The following is a 25,979-nucleotide window of genomic DNA, read 5'->3' on the forward strand; positions in this document are numbered from 1 at the left end:
ACTGGGCGGGCTCAGAGAGAGCAAATTAAGAACCAGACCATAGTTCCATGCCTGCCAGAAGAGACAGTTATATATATATATATATATATATATATATATATATATATATATATATATATATATATATATATATATATATATATATATATATATATATATATATATATATAATGTGTATATGTGTGTGTGTGTGTGTGTGTGTATATATATATATATATATATATATATATATATATATATATATATATATATATATATATATATATATATATATATATATATATATATATATATATGTTTTTTCGATTAGTCAACGACTATCCGATTATTTTTATTTTTTAATGAATCTAGTGTTTTTTTTTTTTTTTTTTTTTGATTAGCTAATTAATCCTTTGGATAACCTTGAGAGTATTGCATTGCATTGCAGAGTATTGTATTGTATTGTATTGGCGGGCAGAGTATTGTACTGTATTGGCTGGCAGAGTATTGGCGGGCAGAGTATTGTACTGTATTGGCGGGCAGAGTATTGTACTGTATTGGCGGGCAGAGTATTGTACTGTATTGGCGGGCAGAGTATTGTATTGCATTGCAGAGGCTGGCAGAGTATTGGCTGGGTATGGAGGGATGGCTGCTTCCATCCGACCTCTCCCCTCCACTGCACAGATCAGTACAGAGAGGGGAGAGAGAAACCGGCGTCATGTCATGACGCCGGTTTGTTTACAAGTGATCGCTCCGTTGGAGCGATCACATTGTAAATGCCTGGGTGTAGAAAGATGGCCGCCACTTCGGAGCTAGGCCGAAGCTGCGGCCTCTCTTAAGGCCGAGACCGTGGAGCGCTCCGCGGAGTGCGGCATGTGCGCATGGATCGGTGACGATCCGTTGCACCCCTAGGGACGGCGGCACGGAGGGGGAGAAGAGAGGGGGACGGCGGGGGAGAAGAGAGGGGGACGGCGGCATGGAGGGCAGTGCTAGATACTAAGCACTGCCACCACTGTGACGCATCGACGCCCAGAACGCACATCGACGTATTTTCCTAGTCGACGTAGTCGATTACGTCGACGCGTCGTGGCAGCTCTAAAATATATATTCTGGCAGTAATTGGAGTGCTTACATGTATTGTTACATCCTAATACTTTGAATTTAGCAGCTAAGCACGTCACCATCTTTATTCTGATGGGGGAGAATTCAATTAGGCACTACATGGCTTGCATCGAATTCATGAAAGCTGTATGCCGGTTTCAGTACTCGCACTGACACATGCATCAGGTTCAAGTAGTTCTTACTGTTACTGACGCATGCATCAGGTTCAAGTAGTTCTTACTGTCGTCATTTTCAGATTCTGTCACTATGGTCTCAACAGAATCTAAAGTTCTCCGATAAGCGAACAGGCAGTAATTTAAGTCCAACTCTGAGCTGAGATGCCAGTGCTCAGAGTTGGACATATGACAGGGCTTCCTGCATAGGGTTCATGGTTGCTCTGATGCTGATGGACCCTGGCTTCCCTGCAAACAATGAGTCATCCCTTGTCCCATTCATCTGCTCACCAGGAGATTTCCAAGGTGACAAGGGGATGGAGATGCTGGTGACATAATTGTAAAAATATGGCAGTGACAATAACCATATTTCAACAGTGATGTCACCAGCATCCTGTCCCTTTGTTTACTCTCAGATTTTGACAGGGGAAAGGAAACAAAGGAGCGGGGTGCAAAAGACGCAGGTCCATCTAGTTCAACCAATAAAGGGGAGAGGGGGGGAATCATACAATCCTATACCCACAGTTGATCCAGAGGAAGGGGGCAAAAAAAGAAAAAAAAAACAGCATGATCCAATTTGCTCCAGCATGGCAAAACATTTCTTCCTGATCCCTTGAGAGGCAGTCGGATATTCCCTGAATCAACTTTACCTCTAAATATTAGTATGCAGTTATATTATGTAAATTTACGAAAAAAAAAAAGCATGGATTCTAAGGCTGGGTTCACACTTTACACACTTGTCCACTTGGAAATCTCCTGGTGAGCAGATGAATGAGTCATTGGTTGCTAGGAAGCCAGGCGCCACCAGCGTTCTAGCAACCACAAGCTGGAGACGAGTCTTCACGGTATGGACACTCCAGCCTCAATGCTGACCCCTTTTAAGTGAGAGATCATGTACCTGTTCCTGACGGGTATGTAAACCCATCACCTGCACTGACATTTGTCATGAGGACGAATGGGGAAATTCATAAAGTGTGTCCTAGACACTCCCTTAGAATTCCCCAGTGTGCATACACAGGCAGAGATTTCCTGACGGGAATAAGGAGAATTCTCCCCAGTTGGGACACAGATCACAAATGAATACCCAGCAGGGGTCCTATCCCTTCCTCTTCCAAGACAGAATGAATGAACCAAAACATTTAACCACACTCAAGCATCTCCATCAATTGGTCTTTATTGAAGACGCGCCTTATACCTGCAGAACCTCTGTCATGTTTCTGCCTAGTTATAGGGTTGCCACCTTTTCTTCAAGTCAAACCCGAACAGTTTTGTGGCGCACAGAAATTTCTTTTTTATAGTATAAGCTATACATATATTTTGCTACTAAATAACATTTCTAATCATATGTATATAAGTTAATAACAAAAGTCCTCTTTTACATCAGAGTCCACAGAGTTCCCCTTTTACCTCTGAACTCTGGGGACTCTGACATAAGGGATGCTCTGTGAACCCTGATTTATGGGGGAACACTGAGTACTCTGATGTACAGAGAGGACTCTGCTGTAAGGGGAAACACTGGTGTAAAGGGTAACTCTGATGTAAGGGGTGCTCTGAGAACCCTGATTTGGCTTAGTGTACTCTCTCTGAGGAAGGAGAGGGAAGGGGGGAGACTTCATTCAGAGACAGGGATGGATGGTGAGCTCACTCACCCCTTGGCAGTCTGCACCTCTCATTCAGATGGATCTGAGGCTGCTGGACTTCAAATTTCCAGCCTCAACTTTCCTTTTCTGAGGCACAGCGCCGGGGATTGGAGTGTGGGCAGACACAGAGGGGTAGGGATGGGGGGGAAGAGGTGCAGCTCAAGCCCTCTCTCTTCTCCCGTCTGTATGTGTTGGTGGGGGGGTGGAGGGTAGGTTTGTTAGTGGTGGCTTTGGGCAGTGTGAAAGACAGTGTAACAGACACTCTCAGCAGTGAAAACTGCAGCCAGAAACCCTGCTGGGAAACCATAGTCCAGTCTAAATAATGTGTCCGGGTTTCAGGCAGTCTGAAACCTGGACGCATGATTCCAAACCCGAACTGTCCGGGTGAATCCTGGACAGGTGGCAACCCTACCTAGTTAAAACCCGCTGTGACTAAAGCCCCATACACATCAGATTTTCTTCTGATTTTTGTCTTCAGATTTAACAAAACCATGTAGTGCAAGGGCTTGCCTGATTGCATACAAGTTGAAACTCCTAAGGTTTGACTTCATATGGTTTTGGTAAATCTGAAGGAAAAAATCAGCAGAAAATCTGATAGTGTGTATGGGGCTTTAGGCTGTTAAGACAGGAACTTGTCAGCAGTTGTTCTGTACAAGGTACATTACCAATAGATGAACAATTAATGGAGATACTTGATTGGCCGGAAATGTTAGGCCTAATGTATGGTTGAGCTGTGTATGTTTTGTCCTTAGATTTATATCTTCCCCCATTATGTCCAAAACTAAAAAAAAAAGGTTTGAAAAAGTTCTGCTAGCATTGTGTTTTTAGGTTGGTCCTAGATATATAGTATATAGGTGACTTGTTACCTGTGGTTGATTTGTGGTTTGCCTCTGGACTCAACACACCACTCACCACCAACCACAATAAATCAGACAATCTGCTGCCCATGGGACGCAACCTCCCCACTCTTCTGATCAGTGGTACATAGGGTTGCCACCTGTCCGAGATTCACCTGGACAGTCCAGGTTTTGAATCACGTGTCCAGGTTTCAGTCCACCTGAAACCTGTACACGTTATTCAGACAGGAATGTGGCTCGGAACAGGGCCTGACAGGAGGGTGAGAGGCACTGTGTGGCGCATTACTATTATCTTTGGAGTGCCCAAAGGTGTCCCAGGTCTGTTACAATCCTATAGTGTACATAAAAAAAAAAAATGCCGTGTACCGCTGAAGTGTTTAGGTTTGACTTAAAGAAAAAGTGGCAACTCTAGTGGTACCACCCCTCTGAAAAGTGATTTGTGGTGGTGGCTACCAGGTAATCAGGAGGCGATAGTGCGTCTTGAATGTTCTTCCTTCCCTTTTTTTATTATTTATTTATTTATTGTATTTTTTTATTGTATTTTTTTATTTTATTTTTTAAATTTCAGCTAAAGAGGCAGTCTTCTATGGCATCACCTCACCACAACCGCAATCCAAGCACCTGAATGGGTTGCGTTTGGTGGCAGTGTTGACTGGCAAGTGTGACCTGTTGTATAAATGTTGCCGGACCACCAATGTGGCAGTATGTACTAACATGGATGCTGGCCAAGTAAACTTGTGGCATAGTCAAAGGGTAGTAAAACCACAGCTCAACCACCTATTTGTATTGCTCCCTGTGTAAACAAGGCCTTTCTGTTGACTTGAATATTTGGTTGAGCCAAATGGTTGTGTGACAATGAAGTCTTATCTTGCTGCCTGTGGAAGCTATACAGTGATTTGTTGGGGAAGACAAATGAAAACACGTGTACAGAGAATGTCCTTGTCCTTTTAATGCTTCCCTGTTTATCTACCAGTTATGAGTCTTGTGCCTCAGGTCAGCATTTGTTTCTGCTCAAACAATGAACAATCCAGTCTATGAGGTCATACGGCACTGTTGATGAGCCAGCTCTGCAAGCCGGTACAATGAGCTGCATTCATTGTTATTGTATCTTATAGAGAGCTGTGAAGAATGTTCCGCTAGAGTGGAGGTAAATAAAAGATTTCTAAGATTTTCTATGTATCAGATTCAGATATGTGAGGTCATTTCACTAAGTGCTTCTCTTTGGGCATAACGTAATTTCTGTGCTGATTGTATCTTACAGATTGGCTTCAGGCATGAAGTCTAATCATTTTATTGCTAATGCTATGCAGGAAAAAGCTGTGATTTGAGTCTATTAATATTATTATTATTATTATACAGGATTTATATAGCGCCGGTGTTCTGTCAAAAACTGTCCCCCCATCGGATAGTGTCCGGCCTGTACTGCGCAGGCGCTGCGCCTGCGCAGTACAGAGGACAAGGAGACTCCGAAAGTCTCTGAAGATGAACGGCGCCTGCGCACTGAGTCCAGGTTCAAGCCCCACCATCCAAGTGGACATACGCTCGCCGCGCTTCGGGCACGGCCTCGCTTCGCTCGGCAATTTTTTGTTCTAACTCTATGTCCTCTTGGATGGTGGGGCTTTAACCTGGACTCAGTGTTCATCTTCGGAGACTTTCGGCGTCTTCTTGTCTTCCATACTGTGCAAGTGTAGTACAGAGTGGACACTATCTGACGGGGGACAGTATTTGACACTACACCGGCAGTTTACACAGCGCTTTACAACATGAGGGCAGACAGAAAATTACAATACAATTTACTGCAGGAGGAATCAGAGGACCCTGCTCATTTAGACCCCTTTCACACCAGGGCGTTTTGCAGGCGCTATAGCGTTAGAAATAGCGCCTGCAAAACGCCCTAAAGAAGCTGCACCATTGTGTGTAGTATGAAAGCCTGAGGACTTTCACACTACAGCGGTGCGCTGGCAGGACGTCAGAAAAAAGTCCTGCCAGCAGCTTCTTTGGAGGGGTGAAGCAGCGGTTTACCGCTCCTCTACCGCTGCTCCCCATTGAAATCAATGGGGCAGCGCTGTAATACCGCCGGCAAAACGCCACTATTGCGGCGTATTGCCGGCGGTTTTAACCCTTTTGCGGCCGCTAGCGGGGGGTAAAAGGCCGAAATGCGCCGCAAATCCGGCGGTAAAACGCTGCTAAAAATAGCAGCGTTTTACCGCCCACGCTATCGGCGGTGTGGTGTGAAAGGGGTCTTAAGGCCCCTTTCACACGGACAGACCGTTCATGTCCGCCTGTCAGTGTTTTTAGGCGGACCTGAACGGACACTCCATAGAGGTCTATGGAGGGACGGATGTCAGTGATGACATGTTCGCTGACATCCGACCCGCTCCGATCCTAAAAAGTGTGACGGAGGAAAAAACTATTTTTCCATCCGTCATCGGATTGGGTGATGACGGTCCAATCCGATCCCCCATAGGGGAGAGCGGAGCTCTGACAGGTCCATCCCTGCATAGTGTGTAGACACAGAGCTGTCATCTGCCTGCTCAGTGGTGATCGACGGAGCGATTTCCCCCCCCCCCCCCCCCCCGGTGAGCATAGTGGGCTCCGTACACAAACCCGTCCGTGAAGGAGCCCTTAAGCTTACAATCTACAAGGGGGGATCAAGAGATCCAAAAATTAACAACTGTGGGGGATGGGCTGATGGAGCAAATAAATGTACAGTTATTAGGTGGGGGCAGGATATACTTCTCTGAAAAGATGAGTTTTCAGGGATTGTCTGAAAGTGGACAGTAGGAGATAGTCAGATTGGGGTAGGGAGTTACAGTGGATGGGAGAGGCTCAGGAAAAGTCCTGGAGGCGAGCGCGGGATGAGGTGACAAGGGTGCTAGAGAGCAGGAGGTCTTGGGAGGAACGCAGAGGATGATTTGGTTGGTATTTTGAGACTAGGTTAGTGATGTAGTTGGGGGCAGTTGTGGATGGCTTTGTAAGTTATTGTTAGTATCTTGAATTTTAATTTGTTGGGTGAGCCAATGGAGGGATTGGGAGAGAGGGGTAGCAGACACTGAGCAATTTGTAAGGTGGATGAGCCTGGCAACAGCATTCATGACCAACTGAAGGGGGGGAGACCATGTAAAGGTAATCTAATGAGGAGGGTGTTGCAGTAGTCAAGGCGAGAGATGACCAGGGAATAAATTTGGAAAAAAAGCTAAATTCAAACCTACTCCAAATCTTTTTTAAACCTTTACAGAAAGAGCCAGGAGGCTTTACATGCTGCTTCTGAGTAGGCAGCCTCTTCCTCAAAACAAAAGGTAGTAGGGCTCCTGCAAATATAGTGGGTGTATTTTTGCGCATGGGATGGCTCTGGGCACCCTTGGTGATTGGTAAGTCAAGCACTAGATATGGGAACCCTTCAGATACTTGGAAAAAAGAATATCCAAGTTTCCAAGGTTCTACACCTGGGCTCATGCACCTGGGTGCTTTTTGGCATACAACTTAAATTGCAGATGTAGCGATACCCCCATAGGAGGATAGGATGGGTCCTTTGTTCTATGCCTCGACCTTCTCAAGAACCTCAGCCCCTCGGACGCACCAAGTTGAGTGTACAAACATACAATAACAATAGTGCTATAATGAAGAAAACGGGCACCAAACCAGGTAGTAAAGGCAAACTTAATTTGTTACCTAATATGGTTGATTACTAGGCAATGGCGGTGCATCCATAAGGGCGCACGGGTGCTGCCCCCTCTCTTCTGCCACCCCCTCTAGCACCAATAGATAGATTCATGCATTGCATGAATCTATGTATAGCCGCCGTTGCCACCTACTATTCATGCACCCGACCCCTTTTCGGGCGCTGGCCACCTGAATTACATAGGCTCTAATAGGCATTAAAAAAGTGACCTGCGAGTGCTGTTAGAAAAGCGAATGGATGTTTGCTTTCCTAACCCTAAACCGCTTCTCCACCAATCAGGTGCTCAGGTCTGTTACCTGTCACCTGATGAAACGACAGGTGCAAGTATTGGACGCCTAGCGGGAAGAGAGGACAGGAGATGAGGAAGGCAGGAGATGCGCTCGTCGCTGTCACCCACTGCCCAACCAAGACAGGGTAAGTGCAGACGGCGAGCGGGCGGGGGGCACACTTTGGGGGCAGATGATGGCCACACTGGGGGCATATGATGGACACACTGGCAGCGTATGGCACAGTCGCTGCAATTGATGATTTTTCTTTAAAAAATATTTTGCGCCCCCCCCCCCCCGCAAAAAAAACGGCAACAGCCGTCACTGTAACTAGGCAAGCATACATTGGATTACCAATGGTAATAACACAATTTGCCATACAAGGCGATTAAAGAGGAAGTAAAGGAGAAAAAATAAATAAAATAAAAAACACCCTGCAAGGCAAAGCCATAATGAGCTAGTATGCATAGCATTCTAGCTCATTATGAATAACTTACCTGAGAACGAAACCCCCAAAGCGGTCATCCGTCTTCTTCTTCCCCGCTGCCATGGATCCCGGAGCGACTTCCGGGTCTCACGGCTCCGGCGCTGTGATTCGCTGGAGCCGCGATGATGTCACTCCCACGCATGCACACGGGAGCCGACACTCACGGCATATCGCCGCGATCTGCGGACTGCCCAGTGCGCCTGCGTGGCGCTGTCTACGGCGCATGCGCCGTAGACAGCGATGGCTGTCCTCGGGTAAATATTTCCTAAACCGTATAGGTTTAGGAGATATTTCTTGGACCTACAGGTAAGCCTTAATCTAGGCTTACCTGTAGATCAAAGTGATTTGTAAGGGTTTACAACCACTTTAACCGTAAGGACTAGACATGAGATGACATTTGGCGCCCTGATCAGCATAAAGAGTAGCAAGGCCACCCCAAGTGCAGCAGTGAGCAGTAGTAAAGTTTAATCTATGGAGGGCTGGATCTACAGTGGGTATAGAAAAGAATCACCCCCCCCCCCCCCCCCCCAAATAATCAAATTTGTTGCTTTACAGCCTGAAATTAAGACAGATACACTTTTTGTTTTATCCTGCTGTATTTACTCAGTGCAACTTATAACATTCAAGTGAAAGATATAACACCAAACAGTCATAGAAAAATAATATTCAAAAACAAACACTGAGTTGGAAAAAGGATCACCCCCTTGTGTCAGTGTTTTGTTGAGCCACTTTAATTACAGCCTTTAGTCTGTTGGGATATGTCCAGTGGCGGCTGGTGCTGTATATTCTGGAGGGGGGTGGCAAACAAGACATTCTGCCAACATCCTATCCCTCCCTCCCGTGGGTCACGGGCAGCTTCGGCTCCTTCCTGTGTCTCCTCCATTTTGGCAGCTTCACCCTGCGTCTAGGGCAGAGATCTCAAGTTCAATTGAATTTGATGGTGACCTTTTGGACTGCAGTCTTCAAGTCATTCCACATATTTTTAATGGGATTTAAGTCTGGGCTCTGACTAGGCTATGCAAGGACATTCGCCTTTTTCTCCTTCAACCACTGTGCTTTGGTCCATTGTCATGTTGGAAGGTAAACCTCCTTCCCATTGACCACTTTCTGGCAGAGGGAAGCAGATTTTCCTCAGGAACTTGGTTTTTTGCCCCATCCATTTTTCTTTCTATCCTGACAAGTACTCCAGTCCCTGCTGCAGAGAAACACCCCCATAACAGGATATTACATCCCTCCATGCTTTTCTGTAGGAATGGTGTTATTTGGATGGTGAGCTGTATTGGATTTCTGCTAATTGTTGTTTGGTTTTGAGGCCAAATAATTCAATTTTATTCTCATCTGAAAATAACAGCTTTTTCTGTGTGGCCTCAGAATCTTCAAGGTGCGTTTTTTGACAAAGCTCAGTCATGACTGCATGTGGCCTTTCTTGAAGAGTGGCTTTTTTTTCTTGCAACCCTCCCATGCAAGTCACATTTGTGGAGAATTTGTGATATTGTTGTCTCATGCACACAAATACAGTACCTTCCACTTCTTAATAATGGACTTCACTGTGCTTCTAGGCATTGATATAAGGTTGAATTTTTTTGGATCCATTTCCTGACTTGCCTGTCTAGAACTTGATCCCGCAGATCTTTGACTGTGTTTTGCCACCCATAGTTGATTGCTTCAGTTGCACTACCAGGGAATGCTCCAGGAAAGTTCTTTTCATGCTGAGCTAATCAAAATTGACCTCAGATAATCACAGTTGAAAGTCAAATGGCTTTGTGTGCAATTGAGAAGTTAATTAGCTACACCTGATTGAGTTTACAAGTCATTTCTCAATAGTGCACATTTTTTTTTCCAAACCAAAAACACACTGACACTGAAAATAATAAAAGGAAAAAAAACTGTGCCCGTAATATGTAGTCACTATGCCCACCAAATGCAGCCAACTGTGCCCCATCAATTGCAGCCACTGTGCCAATAATATGCAGCCACTGTGCCCCCCCGCCCGCTGTCTTCCTGCCACTTACCCCATCATGGTGGTGGGTCAGGCAATGGGACAGGTGGCAAGCTGTCAGACTAGTAGTGCGACGATGGCTCCTGTGTCCTCCGTGCACGTCTTCTTCCTGTTCTGCTAGGTGGCCAATGGGATCGCTTCTTCCTTCAGTCAATCGGGTGACCAGCACCATCCACATCTCCTGACTGATTGCTTTGCTAACACACCTGAGTGGACTGCGAGCGCAATGGATTCACCTTTTCTGAAGCCTATTGGAGCCTATGGCTCTAATCAGGTGTCCGAAAAGGGGCCAGACACCAGAATAGGGGGTGGCTACAGCACTCATGGATAGATTCTTGCAATGCATGAATCTATCCATACTACACAGAGGGGGTGGCTGGAGAGAGGGGCGGTGCCGTGCACCCTTAATGGATGCACCACCACTGCCCAGAATGCATCTGTGAGTCCCTAGTTACATCACCAGTCCCTCACTAACTAATGAATGTAAAAGGATTTCACATCAACATGCAGAGCTGCATCCTGATCTAATTTCTAGTGAAAAGGGGGTAGGTCCGCTTTGAGGATACTGACTGTTGTTCGGGATCTACCCGGGAGACACAAGGGCTCCTCCGGGAGACAAAAGGCAGATATGAACAGCATCTAAATTGCCCAGGCCAAGACCTGTGAGCTTGGGTCCTTCTGAAGACAGACCGGAGATCTAAAAAGACAAACTAGCCAGAAGGCTGAAAGCATTGAGTTTGTTATTAGAGGTGATGGGAAGTCTCAATGTTTTGAGCTGAACCCATAAAACGTCTACAAAAAAAGATTCTTAATTACCAAAAGTGTTATAGTGAAAAGGTATAGCGTTCTATATTGTTGCATGTTATTTTGAAGAACCAGTGTAACGAAAACTTAGTGATGAATAAGACTCTTCTGGATTTATCCAGTCGTTTTTTCCATTATTAGTTCTTTATGGTCCATGTAACTGGGTGTGTGTCAGAGATGACTCATTTTCCTACATTGTGCTATGATTTGTCCCATTTCTCTATCTGAGAAAGTTGGGAGGTATGATGACAAGTGTGGGAAGCACTTACTAAGACATACAGTATGTTATCTCTCTAGACAGGATGGGGCTGGTCCTTGTTTTTGAGTCTCAGCCTGTTTTTTTATGTTTTAATTCTCGAGCCAGCACATGTCAAATAGAAGGCTCGTAAACATCATAAACCTGGCGTGGCTGATCTTTTCACATTCATCCATCCTTCCACTCCAGTAGACAATGGACTCTTGTCACTAACATGTCTCAGCCTGGGGTCCCAAGTAAATGTAGTGCCAACTGATATGTTGTAGGATTTTGCCATATATCCAGAATATCTTGCAGGTGTTGAGCCCAAATTTTTCATGTTCTTGATGAAATCATCATTAGCTGAAAATCTAACCGGGAGCTGTATTGGCTTGTCTTATTGTTTCTAACACCATGGAACATGGACGATGTTTGTTAAATGCACTGGGCCTCATTTTAAGTTGTAATAATTTAATTTGCAATGTTACAAATCTCATGTAAAGCCTGGAGCACTTTAATATGCCCACATTGTTCCTAAAGATGTAATTGGCTCAAGTTTACATGTTACACTATTGGTTTGTAAGGCACCCACAGGGATAATCCATTTTTGAAGAATGGAAGAGGGAGGGCCCAAGGAAGACTTAGACCTAATACAGAAAACTACTTTTGGTCTGCCTGTAAGGGGCAGGTGTATGGATGTCAGTCACCTCCTCCATGTTCCCCTCCTCATTGGGCGCCAAGCAGGGGATGCATGAGTCCTACCCCAGGTGGGTTCTTCTGGGCTATGTTCGGCACTTTATTAAAGGGTTAACACACACACACACACACACACACACACACACACACACACACACACACTTACACACACTTGGGTACATTTTTTACTTTGTGTAATTTTCTCAATAACTCACAACAAGGCTGTGGGGGAATACTTAACCTTAAGGTGGGCCTCTACTCTTAGTGATGCATGTACACCATGTACTGTACTCCTGCACTGCAACTGTTCTCCCGTTTTACTGTCCTGTCAATGCACCTCTTCCATAATAACTTGCATTTTGGAGGGACACGCTGAGCCAATGTCCACAACCACCTGTCCAGCGTTTTCCACTACAACTCCTCAGTAGCGGAGTGAGCCCCGCTGTGCGCTCTGTACAGGGTCCACACTTACACTCAACTAGACTCTTGAATCTTCCATATCTCTGCATCTGCGGTGCAATCCAATCCAGTTGCTATGGAAGTCAGACCACTTTACACAAGAAGTGGAGACAACATCTCCCTCGCTTCTAGAGGCTGTGCCACCTATAACCGATACTGTACATGCTACTAACAAGCTGCTTGTTAGACTTTTATTACTCCACTACTTATGACTTCACATTCAATGCTAATGTCTTCATACCGCAATGTGTTAAGATTCACTAGTTGACTGTGTGCTGGTTACTTACGATACCCCTGTTTAATGACTCTAGACCAGGCAAAGACAGAGTTTCAAAGTTTTACTTGATAAAGGTGCAAAAGTAGACATTTTACAGTCCAACAGGCAAGACATGATGCTTCCCTAGTTCTTTAACTACAACTACAGGCTGATGTCCTGCCCCAGCAAACCTAAAAAGTGCATAGTCCTTTACAGGCTCCCTCTCTTGCAAGTGTAGGTCCTCCGGAGGCATAATCCAGTGTTGGCATCTTCAGGGTGAACTCAAGTTAAGTCTGTTGCAGACCACGACAGACAACATTCTCCTACTCCTACAGGTTTCTTCCTTCTTCCTCCCCTATGGATCTCAAACTCAAGGCTGAACCATGCTCACTTATTCCTGCGGGGCCAAGGATGACTCCCTGGTCCCCCTCTGGGAACACTCTCCCTTTCCTCTCCTTGGGATTGGACCACCATCCCAATTTATATTGCACAGGGCAAGTGGGCCAGAAAAGCCACCAAAACTTTAACCCTAATCCTCCAGGCTGGAACAGCACCCAATGATTGCTTCCGTCTGCTTACATGCCTGTCCCCCAAGGCTGTCTGAAAAACCTACTAAAAAATGCTTAACTCTCACCTGGAGCCTTCTTCTCTGACATTCTGGTGATTCCCTGGTACTTCCATACAAATGCCACTGGGGTTATGGACAGACAAAAGATTTGTGCAGACTGTTTAGCTGCACAAGGGCCCTTTGGGCAAGGCTCCATTTTATACTTTATGTGGGATAGGCGGGTACTGGGGACCCTCCTGTTAAATGGACCTGGACACTACTCAGCAAGTGAGATCTGGGAGGCGTTCTTCATGATGGCCTAACTATTCTACTAGATTAAAATATCCACATGGTATTGGGCAACGAGCACATCATTTCACATCCTGCATGGGCAATAATGAGATATACAGAATGCTTCTCCCATTTGACACTATTTGAACTGGAAATGAAGGGGGTGTTTAGGGTCTGACCCAAGTTGCTTTTTTTATGGACCCTGAGAGAGTTCATGGTATTGCAAAGATGAATCTGCATTTCTATATACCTGTTTATCTCTCTACACGTTAAACTATAACCCCTAAGTATTAAAGAGGAAGTAAACCCTGATGAGTTTACTTCCTCTTTCATTCCCTGCAAAGGTAAAGCATAATGGACTACTATGCATTGCATAGTAGTCCATTATGTGTCACTTACCTGACACAGGAGCCAGCGAAGTTACCACTGTCCCCTGTAGTTCCGAGCGTCCATCTTCTTGGTGGGTCTCGCTGCTCCAGCGCTGTAATTCGCCGGAGCAGCGATGACGTCACTCCCGCGCATGCGCACGGGAGCCGTCACTTGCCAGCATATTGCTGTGATCTGCGGCTTACCCAGTGCGCCTGCTCTTTTCTGGCTTTTTGCACATTCCTCCTTTTGATGCTTTGATCTGCCACTGACCAAATTTAAGTGATCAGGACAGAGGCCAAGGCAGTGAAAGTCTGCCTTTTGTATCTCAACTGTTGGTCTCTGGTCTTGGAAGGATTTGAAAGGAAGCACCTGGGAAATATTGGCTTGGTGGACCTGCAGGGAGCATACATCTGATCAAAAGTTATTTGTCTGCTACTTTTAGGTTTCCCAGGCAGTGTGGGAGCCAGACTTGCCTAAGGTCATTGTCAGACCAGTGGTCTACTTGCTTATAAGAGTTCTTCAGATTTCAGGACTACCTTGGTGCTCTACTATGTTCTAGTATTCCTGCAGTATATTCCTACATCTACTGGTCTTGTTTGCTTCCGGCAGCAATCATCCACAGGTAACCACTGGGGCCTTAGCTTGGGATGAAGATGGGTTAGAACCCCTGTTTTGTTTTTATTGCTCTCTGTCCCAACTTGGGAGATTCACTGGCTCTATTAGTTCTGGTGACCACTGTCACTGAGAAATCCAAAATGTTACAGTTGGCACCAGAACAGGGGGGTGAGGATAAATCTTCTAAAGCTGCATATACACGATCGGAAATTCCACCAGCAAAACTCAGATGAGAGCTTTTTGTCAGAAAATGTGACCGTGTGTATGCTCCCTCTGTCTTTTTCTGGTGGAATTCCAGCCAGCAAAAGATTGAGAGCAGGTTCTCTATTTAAAAGTTCCTATCCGAAAATGTGATCATCTGTATGCAATTTGGACAAAATATCATGCATGCTTGGAAAAAAATTGACTCCTGCTCGGAAGCATTGAACTTAATTTTCTCGGCTCGTCATAGTGTTGTACATCACCGCGTTCTTGACGGTTGAAAGTTCAGAGAACTCGTGTTACCATGTGTATGCAAGGCAAGCTTGAGCAGAATTCCGTCGGAAAAACCATCCAAGTTTTTTCTGACTGAATTTCTGTGTGTATGGGGCATAACGTTTCCCCTTTACTTTGGAGAGATTTGCTCTCATTTCTTGTTGCTTTCGCAGGATAGGATTGAATAAAAAATAAAAGAAGACCTAAGACATGGGTCCCTCGGATATTATGCCCCACCCAGGGTCTTGTGCACGCTTCATAAGCTATAGCTAAGGCCTTTCAACTATATTATTCATCATTGTATAATATCCCAGCTGCTTTAACAGGCATAAGCAAAGGATTTCACACAATTCTTTTAATGCAATATATGCAAACTAACGCTCCCCCGACTCTTCCACCTGCTGGCATTGAAAAACTTTCAGTGCTATTTAGGACTGAAGAATCTTTATTTCAGCAATTAAGTCCTCTCCGGCTGAGAAAAGTCCCGGCCCTGGTGGCTTTACCCCTTTTTGTTTTTACTCTCAATTTCTAGATTATATATGTCCATTTATGAGAGAGGCCTTTAATTCCATCTTACAAACTTGCCCTTTCCCAAAACATTCTCACGAAGCTTTCATAACTGTCATACGGAAACCCAATAAAGACCAAGCATCATGTAGTAGTTAGACCTATCTCTCTTATTAATGTAGATTCAAAAATATATGCAAAAGTGACTTTATTCCTGCTTCTCTCACACAAATTGGTGTACCTCCTAGTTTTGGTAATTTAAAATCATGGCCATGTATGACTCACCCCTGGCATCTATCGGATCCCATTTACATCCATAATGGAACACGTCAAGGGTGCCCTCTTTCGCCTTATCTTTACATTCTGCCAATGGAATACCTTGTGAATGCTATTACTGTATATCTAACTCTTCTATCCAGGGTCTTGTCATAGGCCAAAGAGAGATAAAATTAAGTCTCTACACTGATGACTTACTATTGTATATTTCTAACCCCACTATGGCTTTTCTGGCCCTAATGCATGAGCTTAAACTCTTTGGCCAATATAGTGATTTTAAAGCAAACCTGCATAAGACAGAAGCATTAAATGTCACCATACCAGGCTCAATTGTTTCCATGTTGTAGGATTCTTTAGCTTTTACCAGGAAAGCCAATGCTATTAATTATTTAGGTATTCAAATTCCACCTAATTTAGAATCACTTTATGATCTAAATCGGGGGTGCCCAACCTTTTTGAAGAACGATGGCCACTTAAGCGAATTGGTAACTGGTCGCTGGCCATAATGAGCGGTGTGGGAGGATGACAGGTTCGAGTCCACGGACACAGTCCACTCTACTCTATGGGCCCTCTGATCCAATCCGATTCGCCCAGATGGAAGGGGCAGATCCCTTTTTCTATTTTTTTTTTATTTTTTTAGGTAGGCGAGTGTAAACAGACACAAGTCCGTTTACAACTGCTGCTCCATAGAGGTGAATAGTAAGTCCGATTGGGTCAGACCAATCACGTGAAAGGGGCCTAAGACTGCTTTCACACTGATGCGCTGCGATTTGCCCAAACCGCGGGTGCAGCGCAGTGAACCTGTGAATTTTCTGCAGGTTAGCTGCACTTTGCCGTAAAAACTTCTATTATATCCTGCAGGTGTGGCGAACTTTCTGAAGGCGCAACGAACCCGCAGGTAATAACAGAAGTCTATGGCTCAATGCATGTAACCCACAGCTGCACTGCACCTGCGGATCAGTTTGAAAGCAGCCCAGTAACCACTGCAAAACAGATATATCCATATATACTGTGAATTTAGTAGTAAACTTACCTTTATCTTCCATTCCGGTATCGCTGGCTGTTGCTGTCCTAGGCGGAATGCATTTGGTATCACTCCACTTGTGACAGGAGCGGGCACTACACAGGAAGCATTGGCTATTGTGGCTCTGCTCCACAGCCACTTGCTTCTACTACCAGTGGCTTCATTCACAAAACTGCTGCTCTGGGATGGCGGGTTGGCAACCTGTGATCTGGGCTGTCCAACTTGCCATCTTGGAGCAGGAGGTTGAGGACCACATCAGAGGGCTCCCTGGTGTCACATGTGGCCCCCAGACCACTGGTTGGGCACCCCTGATCTAAATTCAAAACCATTTATTGTAAATAGCAGGTTGAAAGATTGGCGGATTTTTAATCACTACTGGTTCGGAAGGATGGCACTCCTGAAAATGGATGTTTTGCCCGTATTCTTTAATATACAAGGAAAAGAGCGCACGGCTGCCCTAGTGTAATAAAATTTTTATGATACAAATGCAAAATCAAACAATAGAGGATTGCACTCACAAACATGGTACTTAGATTGCATGTACAGCAGGCCAGAAAGGAAGACATACCTGCTGTACATGTGATCTACAGTGCCTTGCAAAAGTATTCGGCCCCCTTGAACTTTTCAACCTTTTGCCACATTTCAGGCTTCAAACATAAAGATATAAAATTTTAATTTTTTGTGAAGAATCACCAACAAGTGGGACACAATTGTGAAGTGGAACGAAATCTATTGGATATTTTAAACTTTTTTTAGCAAATAAAAAACTGAAAAGTGGTGCGTGCAAAATTATTCGGCCCCTTTTACTTTCAGTGCAGCAAACTCACTCCAGAAGTTCAGCGAGGATCTCTGAATGATCCAATGTTGTACTAAATGACTGATGGTGATAAATAGATACCACCTATGTGTGATCAAGTCTCTGTATAAATGCACCTGCTCTGTGATAGTCTCAGGGTTCTGTTGAAAGCGCAGAGAGCATCATGAAGACCAAGGAACACACCAGGCAGGTTCGTAATACTGTTGTGGAGAAGTTTAAAGCCGGATTTGGATACAAAAAGATTTCCCAAGCTTTAAACATCCCAAGGAGCACTGTGCAAGCGATCATTTTGAAATGGAAGGAGTATCAGACCACTGCAAATCTACCAAGACCTGGCCGTCCCTCTAAACTTTCAGCTCAGACAAGGAGAAGACTGATCAGAGATGCAGCCAAGAGGCCCATGATCACTCTGGATGAACTGTAGAGAACTACAGCTGAGGTGGGAGAGTCTGTCCATAGGACAACAATCAGTCGTACACTGCACAAATCTGGCCTTTATGGAAGAGTGGCAAGAAGAAAGCCATTTCTCAAAGATATCCATAAAAAGTCTCGTCTAAAGTTTGCCACAAACCACCTGGGAGACACACCAAACATGTGGAAGAAGGTGCTCTGGTCAGATGAAACCAAAATCAAACTTTTTGCCCACAATGCAAAACGATATGTTTGGCGTAAAAGCAACATAGCTCATCACCCTCAACACACCATCCCCACTGTCAAACATGGTGGTGGCAGCATCATGGTTTGGGCCTGCTTTTCTTCAGCAGGGACAGGGAAGATGGTTAAAATTGAGGGGAAGATGGATGCAGCCAAATACAGGACCATTCTGGATGAAAACCTGTTGGAGTCTGCAAAAGACCTGAAACTGGGACGGAGATTTATCTTCCAACAAGACAATGATCCCAAACATACAGCAAAATCTACAAAGGAATGGTTCACAAATAAACGTATCCAGGTGTTAGAATGGCCAAGTCAAAGTCCAGACCTGAATCCAATCGAGAATCTGTGGAAAGAGCTGAAAACTGCTGTTCACAAACGCTCTCCATCCAACCTCACTGAGCTCGAGCTGTTTTGCAAGGAAGAATGGGGAAGAATTTCAGTCTCTCGATGTGCAAAACTGATAGAGACATACCCCAAGCGACTTGCAGCTGTAATCGCAGCAAAAGGAGGCTCTACAAAGTATTAACGCAAGGGGGCCGAATAATTTGCACGCCCCACTTTTCATTTTTTTTATTAGTTAAAAAAGTTTCAAAAATCCAATAGATTTCGTTCCACTTCACAATTGTGTCCCACTTGTTGGTGATTCTTCACAAAAAATAAAAATGTTATATCTTTGTTTTGAAGCCTGAAATGTGGCAAAAGGTTGAAAAATTCAAGGGGGCTTGTGAGTGCAATCCTCAATTGTTTGATTTTGCATTTGTATCATTAAAATGGAATTACACTAGGGCAGCCGTACGTTCTCTTTTCCTTGTATATTTCATATTAAGTCCACCACCCAGTGGATCTTTGAGAGAGCTGCAGCACCTAGAGCAAGAGAACTTTTTCTACATAGACTGTGAATATTTGAGAGTTGGTTGTGGGGCCAGCGCTGACTTTGAAAGACGTAAAGAATACGGGCAAAAAAGTCTAAGCGCAAAAAAAACACAAAAAAAACACAAAAACTGTACTCGCAGGCACTCCGTGTTCCTTATTCAGTTCTTTGAAATCTTTATTCCTGCACAGTTTTGGGCTGACTCTGTCTTGCTAGAATTGGTTATGACACCCTAACCAGGCCAAAACATTTGGGTCACTATATTGAATCGGTTCATATAGCTTGGGTAATAGAATGGATCCATAACCCTTCAAGGAAACTATCGCCTTACCCTCTTGTGTCTTTACTGTGGATTTTGCCCTCCCTACGCTCTCAAGCAAATTCTATACTTATTTGCATCTTGTCGACTCCTAAAATCTCCTATTCCTGTGACGGGAGTTACTTTGGGCGGGGGCCTGTTGAACCCAGCTTACCTTAGAGGGGTCAGGAAACTCCCTTTTCAGCTCCCCGGGCCCCTCTTATGTGTAAGTTAATGTGTGTCTATTAGGGGCACAGGGTGACCTGAGAAGCCCAGTCTGGTCTGGTCTAATCGGACTCTATACAACCATCCTGAAATCAGCATTTTGTTTTACCTCTGAACCAGCCAGGCTGTCTACACTATGTTTAGAACACTGACATTGGAAATAAGAGTTTCCTCAAGTGTCCTTCCCGCTGACAAAGTTGGACATTTGAACTGTGTGTAGGCACACATGCCCAAGTCATGGAAGAGAAGCTCCTTTTAGGAGGTCTCTCCATGAAAGAAGTGGTCTGCATGCCCAGTTGTTGTTTTAAATAGTTGTTGAAAGGTTAAATGTTTCAGTACCACTAGTTGTTGGCAGCATGCCCAGATTTTGTTTATTGATGCGTTGAAAAGTTTCAATGTTCCGGTGCCTGATGTTATTGTATGTAAAGTTTTTTTTATCCCACCCTGTGTCTCTATGCCAACAAGGGGCGGGGAGGAGATTGTCTCCAGAGATATATACTTGAATCTGTTCTTATACAAAGTCTTTTATTCACTCTACACTGCTGTCTTGACAAGTGACTGGGTGGGCTGAGGGATCTTGGATCGTGCTGCTATCAGGCAAGGGAAGCTTGTATGGCTGACCTACTCCTCAAGAGTATGGGGGTCCATCACAATTCCATTATTATCTTTCTACATAAGTCCATTAACGACACTCACAGGTAATCTGGAATTCCCCCCTGGACTGCCATTAAAGGTTCCTTCTTTTGTTGCCTACAAAATTAATTTCTTGATGTTACTGCCTGGCTTGAAACCCTTGGTACAGTTGAATGAGTTTTTACCATGCCACTCAAGTAGGTAGCTATTATAATTCCAACTTCGTAACATCTATAATTCACTGAAAGCAAGAGGCAACCTTCATCGATCTCCTTACTGTTTTTGAGTCTTTATGCACACAACTTGACCCTCCTACGCATAATGCTGGCTCTCTATAACCTTTTCCTAGCTGATATTTTTTTTTATAACACATTTAAAGCTTCTTAAGTTGTGGAATGGGAAAGGGAACTAGGAGCTATATTTGCGGAAGAAGAAGTTTGTAAATCTTGTATATTGACTCATAAATTTTCTATTGCAATAAAATACAGGAAGTAAATTATATAAAGTCATTATGAGATTGTACTACTGTCCCTGGATACTACATAAAATATTTCCAAACTCATCAGACCAATGTTGGCAATGTTTACCCCATGTAGGCACCATGCAACATATATGGTGGAGTTGCCCTATTTTGCGTCCATCTTGGGACAATGCCTCTAAAATATATAATACTTTTCCCTCAGCGACCGTGCCCCAAACACCCCGAATAGCATTATCTATGTTCCCAGAACAAGTCTCAGAATTCCAGAAGGGAATTTTTCGTTTCTTTTTAGTGGCTGCAAGGACGGAAATTCCGAGATATTGGAAATCTCAGCGCTTAGTCTCAATAACAGAATAGATATTTGCATTAAACAACCTTCTAAGAATGTAAAAACTATCGGTGCAGTTACACAATTAATATTCTAATTTCCAGGGCATATGGCTTCCCGTGATATCTTCTATGAAAAACTCTAATTTTGTAACCCTATTATCATAGAATTCCCCCTACCTGACCTTTAAAACCCTTATCTCTTTATATAGTATTGGACACCTTGTCGACAGGCCCATTTCCTTTTTTTAAGTCTTTTGGTTGTTTGCCTTTTTTTTTCTCTCTATGTCTAACAATGGTTTTCAGTATTTAACTTTGTATATGTAATGTAATGTAATGTATATTTGCAATTTTGTCTTAATATTTCCTATAGCAATGTATACCAAAAGCCAAAAATGTATCATGAAATATACTTGATATACTTATGGGGTCTATTGTACAATTAAGGTCTTTTCTTTTAATTTCTCGTTTTTTTTTATTTTTTTTTTTTTTTTTTCCCCTGCAACTTTTTATGATAAAAGCCTCAATAAAAATATATTAATTGAAAAAATAAAATAAATAAAAGCAGACCTAAAGTCACTGAATGTCTGTCTTTTTATTTTTATTTTTTTTAACCCTTTCCCCACCACCTTCTCATCTCCTGCTGTACCAAGTATACATTGTTTATTCTAACCTTACACCTGCTCCAGGTTGTACCTGGTTATGGTTATAGGTCTCACTTCCAACACTGGCTTGGCAGTCATGTTTGAGCTGTCTTTATCCAGTAACTGTGTTCAGGTAATGCTTCTGATTGGCTGGCTCTATCAAACCAGGTAATCAAAGTCTCTGCTGAACATAGTTTCTGGATGTTGATAATTCTGATGTAACTCCCCAACCCATTTTTGGAAGTGAAACCTGAAGCTGGTGTTGGTTAATTGGTTAAGTAAACAACATTTTAGGCCTTAAGCCCTTGTACACATGGTCGGAAATTCCGACCACAAAATCCGTCTGATTTTTTCCCGACGGATTTTGTCCGAAACTGGTGTTGCATACACAAGGTCGGACAAAGTTGTCGGAAAATCCAATCGTTCGGAACATGATGACGTTCGTTCTTTCCAACGGGACAACGTTCAGCCTAGTAGCCAATAGCTTTGCTCTCGTACTTTGATCTGAGCATGCGTGGCACTTTGTCCGAACAGAATTCTCTACAAACGATTGGACAAAGTCTGATCGGATCATGTTAGTCGGAAAATTTTATATCCAGCTCTCAAACTTTGTTGGTCGGACATTCCGACGGAAAAAGTCAGATGGAGCCCACACAGTCGGATTATCCGACAACACGGTCCGATCGGACATTTTCCGTCGGAATGTCCGACCGTGTGTACAAGGGCTAAGACACAAAAGGGGGTTTAGGCCTTATTTACAAAAGTAAAATCCACTTTGCACTGCAAGTGCACTTGAAAGTAAAGTTGCTGTAGATCCGAGAAGGACATGCAAGAAAAATAAAAAAACAGCATTTTAGCTTGCACATGATTGGATGATGAAATCAGCAGAGCTTCCACTCATTTCAAATCTACCCCGTAGATTTAAAGCGACTGCACTTCCAAGTGCACTTTCAGTGCAAAGTTGATTTGCCTTTCGTAAATAACCCCCAAAGTGTGTTTAAAACAAAAGGTAAAAAGAAGACCTATCTTGTGACCTAAAGAAAACTTGGTGCTTTCTCTCTAGATTGCAAAAAAATCTTTAAATGAGTATAATATTTTTTACAAGACAGTATTTCCAAAAGAGTTTAGGTTTTCACCAAAAAGTATGTATTGCTTTATCTTAGACCCCTTTCACACCAGGGCGTTAGAAATAGCGCCTGCAATCTGCCCTAAAAAAGCTGCACCATTGTCTGTAGTGTGAAAGCCCTCGGGTTTTCACACTACAGCGGTGCACTGGCAGGACGTCAGGGAAAAGTCCTGCCAGCAGCTTCTTTGGAGCGGTGTGTTTACCACTGCTCCCCATTGAAATCAATGGGGCAGCACTGTAATACCGCCGGAAAAATGCCGCTATTGCGGCGTATATTGCTGGCGGTTTTAAGCCTTTCTCAGCCACTAGCGGGAGGTAAAAGCGCCCCACTAGCGGCCGAAATGCACCGCAAATCCAGCAGTAAAACGCAGCTAAAAATGTGGATAGCGCAAGGGAGGGTTATAACCGGTGTCTGTTTTCTTTTTTTTTTTGCCATCTGTGTCCCATTGGAAGTGAGAGGAAATCCCTGCAAATTAAGAGTTCGTTGGGGACCCACAGGTCACCAAATTTGTGTCCCCATTTGGAATATTTCCCTTCCTATTATTATTTTGAGGACAACCCAAAATTTTGGGGTTTTATTTTATTTTACCTTTTCAATGATGATTGTAAACTGGACAGATTGAGAGAGTGGATTTCCCAGGGACACAGACAGCAATAAAAACTGAAAGGTATTCTAATCCCTCTCCAATCTATCGAAAACTAAAAAAAAATGTTTTGCCTTTACCCTTTCAGTAGTGACAAAATGATCACAGTAAGCAAGGTCTATAGCAGAAATTTAAAAATTGCTCTAGTCCATTAGGGGTCAAATGGTACTAGAGTTGAAGTGGTTAAACACCCAAAAAGTACAGCTGCTGAATAGGGAGGCTGTTGATTTTTGGGTTTCCTGCTCCATAGCGGGAGATGCTGTCTTTTGAGGCCATATTAGGTCAATGTCACCATGATTATCCCCACCCCTCTGGGTATGTGCAGCTGCAGGAAAGGAAGGTGATTATGCCCTGGCCAGAACTGACTGGGCCAACAGGGATACAGTGATGTAATGGCTTCCCAAGGGTCTCAAACCCAGCTCATCCCTACTCGTGACTAGACTTTGCCATCTACAAATAATTATTGATTATCAGAGTTCTTCTATAACATAAGTTTTTAGATTAATAATCAATTATATTATTGTAGACATCTTCAGGACTCACTATTACAATGACTTTGATTCCATCTACTGGAAGGACTTATCTGAAAAGAATTGATGAGAGGCCAACGGAAGATGACATATTTTACATGTATGGCTCCACAGCTGCCCATATCACAGAGGAAACCGAATATGTAAGCAAGGTGAGTTCACATGCCAGAAAGCTGCTTACTTCACAATCAGATTGTACAATCTCCTAGTTCAAATAGATTTAGTAGGAACACCAACTCCTTCATTTGTCTCAATTTTACTGCTTGTACCACTGGTTTCAGTGTATTGAGGGAGGTGTAAAACAGGCACTGTATTCAACAACCGCGATGTGCACAGCAACTAATATGTGCGGATGTCTGTGATAATAGCAGACATTGGTCGATCAATACTACATTACAATCATCTTTTGGATCGAAAAGCACTGAATGCGAGCTTCTACAATAGACTGCTGTACAGGTGTTTACATATTATTGACAAGTACTAAATGAGATTTAAAAAAGTCCATCACTGACTGTTGTGACTGCAGTCACTATAGAGCAATGTATCCTCAAATTTCACAGTAACAAAACTGAAATGATTTATGTAGTTCATTTAGCAGTTCAGCTTAACCTACTTTACCCCAGCTCAGTGATGGCCCAGCAGATCAGATCTCTCTGCTCTCCCAATTTATATAATAGCCTAGATTAGTGTTTTTCAATCTTTTTTCTGTCAAGGCATCCTTTTTAAAATTGCATACAAACTCGTGGCACCTCTTTCTAAATAAAAAATAAAAAAAAACACAAAAAAAACACAAAAAACCAAGCCCTTGTACACACGGTCGGAGATTCCTACCACCAAATCTGTCGGATTTTGTCCGAAACTGTTGTATACACACGGTCTGACAAAGTTGTCAGAAAATCAGACGTGATGACGTTATTTCGTTACGATGGGACTATGTTCACGCTAGTAGCCAATAGCTTTGGTGTAGGAATTTGATCTGAGCATGCGTGGCACTTTGTCCGATCGGAATTCTCTACACATGATCGGAGTATGTTCGATCAGAGCATTTTGTCGGAAAATATTTCCGGCAAGTTGGAAAACTTGGTCCGACGGATATTTCCGATGGAAACAGTCCGATGCAGACCACACACAGTCGGAATATCTGACAAAACGCTCCCATCGGACACATTCCGACGGAATCTCTGACCGTGTGTACAAGGGCTTACAGTTGTGCATAATGTAGCACCATCCACGTGAGTAGGACACCCAACATTATCTGTGACTTATTCTTCCATAGCAAGTACACCTTTTGCACACTGGTACTAATTAGAATTGCAATGTTTCTCTTCTACCTCGGTCTCTCTCCCTCACTCAGCTAATGTGACCCCAGGGGTGACAGAAAGAGGCAGGAGAGGGGCAAACAAGGATGCTGTGCAGGGCCCAACATCCTCTTCCTTATCAACCAATGACGTCTTTGGTTGTTAGGACACCTAACCAGTGGCTTTGTGCAACTAATAGGCAGGCTTGATCCACCCACTGACTTGTACACAGTTTTTGGGAAATTTCTAGGTATTTTGCTGAGGCACCCAGCAGCCATCTAGTCCAGCCTTTTTCAACTGGGCACCCTGGTTGAAAAAGGCTGGACTAGGTGGCTGCTGAGTCACTGCTGGTAGAGGATAATGGGAAACTGAGCTGATGTGGAAGAGGGAAGCATGGTGAACTGAGCTGCTAATCCACCGCTGGGAGGGGGGGAACCGAAATCTTGAATCACTCATGGCAGGGATGACCATAGCTGCTGGATAAAGGGTGGGGTGGGGGGAGCTCTGAGCAGGTTGAGCTGAGCTGCTGAGACCATGGCTTGGGTTACGAAAGTGCTTCTGCTATGGACTTTTTTGAAGATGAATGTCTACAGCTACAGATGTCAATGGGGGGCTTTTTTTTAAATCCCATTTACTGTTTGATACATGTAAATATTTGAATGTGCATACCCTGACCACAGGTGAGCTTTTA

General features: G+C 43.8%; 1 protein-coding gene across 2 annotated transcripts in view; it reads left to right on the plus strand.

Annotated features, from left to right (window-relative positions):
- Positions 1–25,979, plus strand: part of CCDC68 (coiled-coil domain containing 68) — a 76,628-nt gene that overhangs the window by 13,775 nt on the left and 36,874 nt on the right. For both annotated transcript variants that reach the window (XM_077462983.1, XM_077462984.1), the window contains one exon: positions 23,987–24,142. In XM_077462983.1, coding sequence (XP_077319109.1) covers positions 23,987–24,142 — 156 coding nt within the window. The remainder of the gene's footprint in view (positions 1–23,986; positions 24,143–25,979) is intronic.

The sequence above is a fragment of the Lithobates pipiens genome, unplaced genomic scaffold, assembly GCF_037356315.1.
Source record: "Lithobates pipiens isolate NorthernLeopardFrog02 unplaced genomic scaffold, aLitPip1_a1.2 Scaffold_3, whole genome shotgun sequence".
NCBI lineage: Eukaryota > Metazoa > Chordata > Amphibia > Anura > Ranidae > Lithobates > Lithobates pipiens.